The following is an 11648-nucleotide window of genomic DNA, read 5'->3' on the forward strand; positions in this document are numbered from 1 at the left end:
CACTCACCTCAGCCTCCCAAAGGCACGGGATGACAGGCTGAGCCACCGAGCCCGGCTTGCACTTGAGATTTTTATACTTTACTGCCTGAATATTACCCTTAAGTGAAGAAAGAGGGATAGTTATGCATTTATATCAGCAAGAAAACTGAATATTGAGTATTTTATCTTCCTCAGAAAATACTGTGTATTATAAAGATCCGAGCAATTGCCAGCTGAGTAAAGAGTAAGCTTCAGACAGATGTGGGGCCTTACCCTCTACCTTGACTGAGTCTGTTCTGGCAAACTCCGAAGTTGTCCTCTGTGAGCTGCTGTTGGGGACTTTGCTTCATGATGGTTCATACTGGGCAATCTTAATCACAGGACCAATGAGCATGGTACATTTTTTTAGTGCTTTCCACATGGCCAGGGCCTGGGCTAAACACTTTGCAGGCATTATTTCATATAATCGATGCTGTTTTTATTCCCAATTTATACATGAGAAAACGGAGGCTGGAATCACTTCCCCAAAGCCACATGGTTGCAGATTGCAAGTCAGGATCAGATCAGCTTCCATGTGACTCTAGAGTGGCCCTTGCAAGCGCTAGGCATTCTGTCTTTTCATACACAATAGGACTGATTACAAGCTACGACCCAATGTCAGAACTCAGATCCTCAAGCAGCTGATGGTGTTCAAAGCATTAAAACAAAACCCTCCCCTCTTTTTTTTTTTTCCTCCTTAATATCTGGCTTCTGTTTTTGTCTTCTAATTCTTTATAAGAGAAGAACCATGGGAAAGAGTTGAAAATCCGTGTTCCATATTCAGATTGGAAAATAAACTGAGGGTTTTAAACAAGACTGGAGCATGAACCATTCCCCTGCTGAGCCCGGCTCCTCTCCTCTCACTTGTTGACTAAGCCCTGCTTCACTGAGCATTTTCTTTTTTTTCTTCCCACAACCTGAGTGCCCCATGGAGGTGAAGGACACAGCCTGAGCCTGTGCCATCAGTCAGTAGAACAAATGGGCTTGCTCTGCCTAACATTGGGCCATCTCGGATTCCACCTCTTTTATAGAAATGAGTGATGAAGAGAGGTGCGTTCTGCTTTGCTGCTGTATTAATACACATCAGGGGCCAGCTCCTGGCACTAAATCACGCCACTGCATACATCTGTTATCGGACTCTTCACCAGTGTGATGAACAAGGCTGCAGATAGAGGCTTCCTTGTGTCATTCTTTATAGGATTTTCCTAAAAGAATAAATAGCTCAGATCTCTGCCAACACTCTCCCCTGTCACTGTGATGAATTCAGCTTCTTTCTTAAACATGCAGCCACAAATCTTTTTCCTGTTTTCCCTCCCCCACTGGTAGAAAGTTTTGAGTTGAAATTGACTGAATTTAAAGACATTAATAAGGCGAGAGAGGTGAAGAGCAGGAGGAGGCAGTGTGTCTTCCTTGTTTTTTTGTACTAACAGTAACAAGAGACCAGAGAAAAGAGCGGTAAACGACCACGGGTTGTTAAGCAGACCCATCTGGAAAGTGTAGTGCCTTTCTTTTCTTCTTTCTGCCTTCACTCTCCTCTCCTTTACGGCTTTATAGCATGAGGGTGTCTAGTGCACAGAGCCATACCCTAGATCTTAGTGAGGAAGCATGCAGATCATCAGAACAGGAATTTCTCAGCAAGCCTCCCTCCTGCTGAACTGAACTTGTAGTGCATGCTCTTAAAGATGTGCTTGGGGAAAACATGGATTGTTTTCTCCAAAATTTAGAAGAATTCAGCTGCAAGGAAAATAACGAACCCAGATGAAAACCAGACTTCATTTTCTTGAAATGATTTTCTTTACCACAATAGTAGATCAAAGCCTTTGGCAAATCCCAGTCCTTCAAAAAAGTCAACACATGGCTTTTGGGGATGGGGAATTGAGGTAATCAGAGATTCTCTTTAGAGCCCAGCTATTTGTGTGAATATATTTGAGCTTTTCCAAAAGCCTCTTCTGACCTTTCTCTTTCTGGGTAAGCTATGTGTCCTTAGAGTATCATTCAGAAGGGTACCTAACAGTTAATCTGTTAATTAGTTACATCAGATTTTGAATACCAGGCTGGTGACACTAGAGATGTATTCACTAGGGCAGGAATTTTTATCTGTTGGCTCACCATGTATCCCTAGCATCTAGGAGAATACCTAGCCCATACCTACGCACACTAGGTGTACATAAATGAATGGGATTTTAAAGTTGAAATAGAGTTATTCTTGATATTATTTATCATTCTAACCCCATGGTTAGATTGAGTCATTCCATTTTAGAACATCCCTTGTCTCAGGAGTCATAGGTCGCATTCCTTTTTTTTTGAGTTGGAGTCTCACTTTGTCACCCAGGTTGGAATGCTGTGTGGCACACTTATGGCCACCCCAGTGTCGACCTGCTGGGCTCCAGCAATCCTTCCACCTCAGCCTTCCAAGTAGCTGGAACTACAGGCATGCGCTACCATGCCCAGCTAATTTTTTAAAATTTATTGTAGAGATGAGGTCTTGTCAAGTTGTTCGAGCTGGTGTTGAACCCATGGGCTCAGGCAATCCACTTGCCTTGGCCTCCCAAAGTGGGATTACAGGTTGAGCCACCAAACCCGGCCAGGGCACATTCTTATTGCCCACAATGGCTTTTTAAAATAACTTAAATGTTTTTTAAAGTTAAAAATGTTTCTTAGTAAGTACTGAATGACTGTTAAGGACCATTTGTAGTAGATATGTAAAGTATAAAGAAAAACAGTAGAGCGAATGCCCACATACCCACCATCCCCTGTAAGAAAAAGAATGTTACCCTTAAAGCCTTCTTTCTATTCTCAGGTAAACGTTGTTCTGATTTTTTGTTTATTATTTATCATTATTTTGCTTTTTCAAGTAGTTTTAACAAACATGTGTCTTTAAGCAATCTATTGTCTAGTTTTGTGTTTTTTGAACCTTGTGTAAGTGGAATCAAACTGTATGTCATATTTTGTTAGTTTCTCCAGTTTTGTTCTTGAGATTCATTCATGTTTTGTCCTGCCAAAATCCATTCATTTTTAATTGCCATGTATATGATATTCCATTTTATGGATATGATTAATATGCTATAATTAAACATTCTTGATAGACATTTGGCTTGTATCCTGTTTCAAGCTATTGTGAAAAAGACTGCACTGTTCTCTGGAGAGAACAAGTATGAACATTCTTCTAGGCTACTTCACACTTATTAGGATGGCTGTATCAAAAGCAGAGCATCCGGTGTTGCTGAGATTGTGGGATGTTGGAACCCTTGTCACTGATGGTGGGTAGGTAGATGGTGCGTCCCTGTGCAAAACAGCATGGCGGCTCCTCAAAAAAAGGAAACGTGAAATTACCATCTATATGATTCAGCAATTCTGTTTCTGAATATATACCCAAAGAATTAAGAGCAGAGACTCAGACAGATTTTTGTACAGCCATGTTCTCAGCAGCATTATTCAAAATAGCCAGAAGGTGGAAACAACTCAAATAGCCATTACTGGCTGAAGGGGTCAACAGTGTGCTTTATTCCTACAGCAGGATGTTATTCAGCCTGAAAGCCTTTATTATGCAGAATAAAACTCTCACACATGCTACAACATTGATGAGACGTTATGCTAAGTGAAATAAGCCAGACATAAAAGGGCAAATACTGTATGATTCCACCTTTATGAGCTACCCAGAAAAGTCAAATTCTTGGAAACACAAAGTAGAATGGTAGTTGCCAGGGGCTGGGGGAAGTGGGACATGGGTGTTATTTAATAGGTACAGATTTTCCACTGGGGATAATTAAAAGGTCCTGGTGACAGACAGTGGTGATAGCTACGCGACAGTGTGAATATAGTTCATGCTACTGAGCTATACACTTAAAAATGGTAAAATGGTAAATTTTGTGTATATTTTACCATAAGAAGAAATAGCAAAAAAAAAAAAATTTTTTTTTCTAGTGTAGGATTTTTTTCACTGTGGTTTGGTGACCATGTAGTAAGGATAGGCATAGTTTTCTGAAATTTATTATAAGTTAAATATGAATGAGTGTGTGTGTGTAAGCTTGTTGTATGTGTATGAGAGAGAGAGAGAAAGGGAAAGATGAGTTGCCAAATGTATTTCTTGTGGTTGATGTTGTCAAAATGTTGAAAAAAACTCTTATATATGTGCTATACAGTAATAGCTTTCAAGATTTGTTTATGTTAACCCACAGTAAGAAATCAATGTTTAAATATGTGTGTAGGTGAACATGTAAATCTAAAATAGACCATGAATGCACTCTGATATTTTCTATTTTTTTCATTGGAAAAAAAAAAAAGTAATGGGCGTGACCCACTAAATTGGTTTTGTGGCCCACAGTTTGAAAATTACTGTTCTAAGTTACATTCCTGGGGAGTGGAATTACTGGGTAAGGGTAAAATCTAAACTTTCCTCTTGTAATATGTTGGTGTGCATTTGTTCTCATAAGAGTGAGTGGTGATGATGGTGGTGTGTACTGCTCCGCTCAGGGGCATTTGTAGATGTGATGAGAATGCTTGGTTGCCACGGTGACTGGAGAGTGTTATGGCTTTCAATGGCGAGTGTTCAGCAGTCTTCAGGCAGCCTTGTGCAAGCAGTGGTTATCCTGTCCAGAATGTCTTTAGTGACCATATTGAAAAATACTAGGCCTAACTGTGTTTGTTTTCTGCCACTTGCCTTGTTCTGTGGTACATGTTCATTGGTGACACTGTCCTACTGAAGACGTGGGGTATGGTAGAAAGAGCACAGGGCTTGTAGTCCAGTGAGTTTGCAGCCTGCTGTCTACCTAGCTCTGTTGCCTTCTTGAAGAGTTGATCAGGTCTCTCTACACCTCAGTTTCCTGATCTGGAGATGACCATTTCTATGAGTAAGGGATTTCATTAAGAAATACGATTGTGAGTGTGCAGTGTTTAAGCAATACAGTGCCTGACACAAGAGTGCTTAGTAAGAGATTACTACATTATGAATTTGTCCTACTGAACTTATCTGTTCAACTGAACCCATTTTCTCAGGGGGAAAAATACTCATCTTAAATCTTGCCTTTATTTTTTTTGTAGAGAAAAAATAGAGACCTTATGTAGCCACTTAGGTTAACAGGGCTTTAAATATAAGGATGAAGAAAATTTTGTTTCTGTCTCTCATTCTAATTTGTCTTATTCTAATTTATCTCCCCTTGACTTTTTTTCTCCTTCCTTTTAAAACCTTACTAGTTCACATGGACGCAATGGAGTCTACCACACCAGCCTCACAAGCCCCAAAATCTCCCAGCGCTGAGTGGCCGGTCAGGACCTCTGCAGCAGAGAAAGCTCCAGACTCAACTACAGCTACGTTTTTTAAAATGCCACAAGAAAAAAGCCCTGGATACAGCTAGAAAGCACTATTGTGCCCTCCAGGAACTGACTGGGTGTTGTGGAAGCAAATGTTAGACTTTGTATCATACAGTATTGCATACCTTAGGCAGCATTCCCCGTCCTTTGACTACCAGAACCAACTCCACTTCAAACACAGCAGTGGACTCTTTCACTTAAAAAAATCATGTTGGGAGAATCATTTTGTTTTAATCAGTAAAGTATTGAGGCAGCAATTTTTTTTATGAAGGTCATCCTCTGCTCTATTTGTTACGTGATCACTGCTGTCCCAATCTGTTCCTGTTGTTGCTTTTTTGCAGTTAGGTCTTTATTCTTGAAAAACTAGTAACTGCTTTTGCACACCTTTTGTGTAGAGCTTTTAATATCATTTGAGGAAGTCCCAATTTGTAGCCAGTTCCAAACATATTTAAGTGCTGAGTTAAGGTCTGTATGGAATTAGGTTTGCAGGAGACAAGTCTTGGCCCTTGAGGTCGTCTTGATTCAGAGTGCCAATAAAATAAGTCAACCAAGTTCTCAACCAAGTTCTCGAAAGAGACACCAGCAACTTGGGTCTTGGGAACTTCTTCCAGTTTTCTGCAGATGGTCTAATGGAATCAGCAGAAGCTGCATTATATTTTGCCTCCTCTCCAACATTTGTGTTCTACCAAAAGAGGACATATATATATATATATATATATATATATATATATATATATATACTCAAGTATGCACACACACATACGTTCATGCACACACATACACATACATGCACAACTGGTGTAGTGAAGAAGATGGTCTTAGGTGTACAGTAAATGTAAAATAGTCAGTGGATTGTGTCTTACTACTTCATGTCCAAGTGTAACCCTTTATGTCCTATGCAGGACTTTATGGTTAATATTATAAGTCAATAACCCGCAGCAGAACTTCATACTCTATTATAATAATGGCTTCTTGGGGCCATGCTTTGGGGAGGAGAAATGTCTTTCTGACATGCCTTTGTACTCGGCGTGTTTATGATGGCTCAGCTACATGGAGAGTTATATATACAGTCATGCCTGAAGTTGGATGCTACTTTGTCAAAATGAGGAATAAGTGACTTCCTGGAGCTGCTAGAGAGAAGCCACGCTTTCTCAAAAGTATTACCGAGTGTCTGTCATTCAGGGCCCTGGTTGACAGAGGACTCTTTTTTTGTAGCAATTGAGTGCTTTTACTCTGAAATACACAGAAGCTGTTTGCTGAGTGCTCACTGCTTGGTCACATGGAGGAACGCCCCCCCTTGCGCCTGGTCACTGTCTGTCTTAATTAGGCTGTGCCTCCTTCCTCCAAAGTGCGCTTGTCTATTTTTCTCATGCAGAATGTAATGATGAGTTGCTTAATCGTGATGTTCCTTTAACAATTATAGACCTTATCGGTGGAAACTCCAGGCTTTTTTTTTTTAATTGAGGTCTCACTCTGTCACCCAGGCTGGAGTGCAGTGACACAATCACGGCTCATCACAGCCTTGACCTCCTGGACTCAGGTGATACTTCTGCCTCAGCCTCCCAAGTAGCTAGGATTACAGGCATGCACCCCCATGCCCAGCTATACTTTGGATTTTTTGTAGAGACAGGATCTCGCTATGTTGCCTAGGCTGGTCTTGAACTCCTGAGCTCAAGCAATCCTCCTGCCTCAGCCTTCCAAAGTGTTGGGATTACAGTTGTGAGCACCTGGCCCAGAATTCTTTTATTGATGAAGGGGGGAGGTGAGTGGCAGGAATCTAGTTGGAAAGGGGAACTTGAAGTGTACTTAGCACTTTATGTAGGACTGAGAACATGCCCATTGTTCATAACAAGGAATATGGTGGAGAAAGGGGCAGATGGAGATTATGGGGTGGAGGCTAATGTAAAGCCAGCCCTGGCTCTCCAGCAAGAGTCAGTGTGCTTACAGGGAGCTTTAGGGCTGCGCTTCCCCCTCCTAAGGGCTGCACCCACATAAGTGTCCAAGTAGAATATCTGTTGAATGTAAAATGACACCACTCATTGTTTAGGAATGAAGGTAGCTTTTGTTGTCACGTGTACTTTCACCTAGCCCTGTGGTGACCCAGTGTACATGGTTAACATACTTGGTTGGGTTTAGGAGAGAAGTATATAGACACAATATTTTTCTTTGTGCCAACCTCTGTGGCTCATGCTGAGATTGGTCGCATGACCGTGGCTGGTTAATTAAAACCTCCACAGGTCTTTGACCAGGTGTTCCACTTCTTTTCCTCATGACACATTGCCTAATAGTCCTCCTTCCTACCTATGATTAAGTAATTTATACATAGAATTTTATTTAAATTTCAGACATTTCTCCAAAGTCATGCCATTATACAGAGATGAAAACGGTCACAGAGTTAGTGACTTGCTCAAGATTACATAAGTCAGAACTAAAATCCCAGACTTTGATATCTTCTCTGTCTTATAAGCTATTATTTTTCAGTGATAGGTGTGATTGGGTCTGAGATCCATGTTTATGAAACAATATGCTATAATGTCCATTCATTTTGTGGGCATGCTTTTCTACACACTTGGAATACTTCGACAGGGATCACCCAAGAATGCAACACCTACCTGCTATAAATGGGAAGAAGATTAGTTAGCTGCCTGAGACGATAGAATCTTCAGCGCACAAATACTTTCTAACACAGGCTGTCAGTTGTGCTCAAGGTATATATGTGCATGCTCAAAGAATTGTTAATTGATCTGTTTTGCTGGCTTTCTCTATTAACCAATTCCAGAGAATAACCTTAGAATTGATTGTATTTTGAATTTTAAAATTTAAAATTTTTATGGCACAATGTATAATGTCATCGATTAAGAAAAATCTACTACCTTTCAAGGAAAGATACAGTTTCAAAAATTAAGTTTTGTAATCAGTGTTGAAAAATCTCTAATAGCATGACTTAGAGGATGGTCTTGAGCTTGTATGTTTGATCTGCTCAAAAGTCGTAACTGAAGCTGAGTTCCACAGTCTATTTCTTTCAGGGTTCTGATATATCCCAGCTGGCTACACAGGTTGCCTGTATGAATCGTAATCTTGTGTGTTTTCCACAATGGGCAAAAGTCAAGATATTATCTACTTATTCATAAAAAGCTAGTTTTACTTATGAGTTTAAGGGAATTTAAGATTATTTTTCAGATGCAATATTTTATTTTATTTTATTTTGTTTTTTGTTTTTTGTTTTTGAGTTGGAGTCTCACTCTGTCACCCAGACTGGAGTGCAGTGGCCGCTCCCGACCACTACAGCCTTGACCTGCTGGGCTCCGGCGATCCTTCTGCCTCAGCCTTCCAAGTAGCTGGAACTACAGGTGCGCGCTACCATGCCTGGCTAATTTTTTTATTTATTGTAGAGATGAGGTCTTGCCAAGTTGCCCAGGTGGGTCTCGAACCCGTGGGCTCAGGCAATCCACTCACCTTAGCCTCCCAAAGCGCGGAATTACAGGCTGAGCCACTGAGCCCGGCTTGGATGCAATATTTTAAAGGAATAAGACTCTTGTGTTTCCTTTTGGTAAGAATTGATAAGAAGAAATCAGTAACTGTTTATCTGGTACCAAATTTGGAGGTGGCAGAGTATAATTTTTACTTAGTGTTGTGTGGTTAGAAAGTCAGCCACTTTTACCCTTCTTTAGAAGTCTAGAAATTAAACGCAACTGAAAATTTTAGAGGACATTGCTTTGCTGGGCTGTGAAATAGGACACACACTGGTCATTTTTGCAGCAGATGACCAAGGCTAAAAATAGAGCTTAACCTGTGATGCGTATGGCATCCTTTGTTAAGTAAAGCACAACACCCAGACAAGTAATAAACTAGTTATGAATCCCAAATAGATTAATCTGATAGAGCTCAGCCTTTTGGAATTGAAGATACCATGCTACATCTGTATGTCTGTACCCAGCCTGGGAAGTTCTGGTGCGCAGAGTAAAGAGGGAGGATTATTACTGGCATCACTGGGAATTGAAAAGCCAGAGTGTTGAGAAGAGCGAGGCTGGCACAGTTGCTGCCATCAGGTCAGGCTCTCCACCCTGCCTCCAGGCAAGGGATCCTGGTGATACAGGATTCTTTGTTTCGTTTTGGCTTCCTTCCTGTGGTTTTTTTTTTTCCCCCTGGGAAGAAGGCCATGTAAAAATTGCAGTGTAGAAGCTGCATTCAGTGTCCTGGGTGTCTTGTGAAGCCCACCTGAGATGGGATTTGGTAGCGTGGCCCACCGTAGCCTCTGTGGATGCAGTCTGCTTGGAGGTGTGGCTTGGAGGATGTGTCATGGTTTGTGGGATGCGGGAGGGATAGTGGTGAGGGCAGTTTGCTCGTGTCAGCTGCTCCCTTGCTAATGCTTGAGCTGCCAGCTTTGCTTGTCAGTGTTTCCTTGTCTCCCACTCGCATCATGACAGTTAGCGAGTTACTGTCACTGGCAACAGGATGCGTTCCTAGCACACCAGAAAGTGGGCACAGAGGGAAAAGGAGGGGTCTCCACCACCAAGCACAGAGATGCTGTCTCCTATGTTAAGGTCACAAAATGATTGAATGACAGATGCCTGGAAACAATGAAGAGCAGTATTGCTTACGAGGGTGGATGATAAGGTTTTTAATTAGCCCGGCAAAACATACTTAGTCCAAAAGAAGACATCTTCCTGCCACTGCAAATAGACATCACAAACACTTGATCAGATTGCCAGATTGGGGGAATAAAAACTTTTCAAATACACTATTGAAGAATGGACAGGCCTTAAAGACGTCCGCATGGAAAACAACCTTGGCAGGTGGACACGGATGTGAGGACGAGAAGGGAGATTCTCAGAGCAAGCCTCTTAAGGTGTGGGCACCAGGCAACCGCAGCCGCCCACTCACCCTCGCCTGCCTGCTAAGCCAGACTCCAGGGATGAGGCTGTGGTCTCAACAAGTCTCTAGGGGCCTGGTGCTGCTCAGATTTGAGAACTATCGGCTTTGCCACAGTTAAAATGACGTTGCAATGTTCTGGTATCCTCCTAAGCTCTGAGGTGCTCTTGTATTCCCTCCATCAGGAAAGATATATGTTGTGTATGATTCTTTGCAGAAACTGTTAGGTCTTTGTTATTTTTCCCCACAAGCTCCTGAAAGATCCCTCAGAAATACTGAGAAAGAATGATGTAAACAAAAACACCATTAAGGCCATGTTAAGATGAATGGAAATAACTTTTTTAGTCTTTGAATGACAGTCACTTTTCACAATTGACAGTACAAGTGTCAAGTTCGGACCTGTGTGTTGACACACTTATCCCTTAGATGGTAGTTTCAAGGGACAGTGCCATGTATTTCCCAGTGTACTGATGATGACTCATTTAAAGTATGGCTTACAAATATGAAAAAATAGTTGGATGGAAAAACAGCCTTGGGTACATAGGCATGTAATAAACACCTGTTGAGTTATTGGCAACCTTTTGCTAGGACTTAATCTCAGTACGTCAAAGTGTGTAAAAATCAATTTTCTGTGATCCCACTGAATCACACCCTATTGTCTTTGTTTCCGATTTCAGCTAGTGTTTCTGCAGGGGTTGGGGACCAATGACAATCTTCTGCTATTTTTGTTGTTATGGATCCAGCATTTCAGAATTTGGCATGCCAGCAGAGTTTCAGGACTCTCATCTTAAAACTCAAGAAAGAGATCACGGCCACATTTTAAAAATTTATATTACCATTAATTGCACTGGGCTCCAGCTTGTTGCTGAATCCTAGGAAGCCACACTCTGTGTTTGAAGGGAATACACGTGGCTGAAGGGTGCACAGCAAGTTTGCAGGGGCACATGGGGAACTCCAGTATCGTGTCCTCACATGCGTGTGTATGCAGGCACTTCCACACTCACTTCCATCTTTGCAATCTTTTACACCTTCCCCTAACCCCTCATCTAGCAATCAGTTACAAGTACCTCTGGCCATTAATGTTAGTGTTCCTAGATATTATCGTGTAGAAATGTAAATGTCAGAAGTCTTTTAAGATGTAAATTATGTAAGTTATGCTTTTTTCTCTAAAAGTTAGTTCTGACCCTCGCAGACCATTGCAATGTTTTCAACGGAAAAGGGAAAGAAAATACCAGATAACTCAATGGGCTTGGTGGCTTTGACTTAAATTCAACCCCTCTCACTGTGCAGATTTGACATCTTGCTTCTCCTGGAGGACCAAGAAAGCAGTCTCATGACCCTGCAAATCGACTCACCCCAAGTCGAGGCAGCAATTTGAGTTGCTCTAAAAAGTGATCCCAGTCATCCCCTCTTGTTCTCAGCAGTTGTTGCAAACCGGCTGTTCTAAA

The 11648-nt window shown here is 41.5% G+C and overlaps 1 protein-coding gene across 3 annotated transcripts in view; it reads left to right on the plus strand.

Moving 5' to 3' along the window:
- Positions 1–5585, plus strand: part of GPATCH2L (G-patch domain containing 2 like) — a 46140-nt gene extending 40555 nt beyond the window's left edge. Inside the window, exon 9 of one of the 3 annotated variants that reach the window (XM_008058146.2) lies at positions 5212–5585. In XM_008058146.2, the coding sequence (XP_008056337.1) occupies positions 5212–5372 (161 nt within the window). In that variant the 3' untranslated portion in view covers positions 5373–5585. Of the gene's footprint in view, positions 1–1049; positions 1337–3444; positions 3860–5211 lie in introns of those variants that run through there. The other 2 variants (XM_021712394.1, XM_021712392.1) reach the window with 2 other exon arrangements.
- The last annotated feature ends 6063 nt before the right edge of the window (positions 5586–11648 follow it).

Source organism: Carlito syrichta, unplaced genomic scaffold (genome assembly GCF_000164805.1).
Source record: "Carlito syrichta isolate Samal-C Ts95f unplaced genomic scaffold, Tarsius_syrichta-2.0.1 Scaffold303228, whole genome shotgun sequence".
Classification (NCBI taxonomy): domain Eukaryota; kingdom Metazoa; phylum Chordata; class Mammalia; order Primates; family Tarsiidae; genus Carlito; species Carlito syrichta.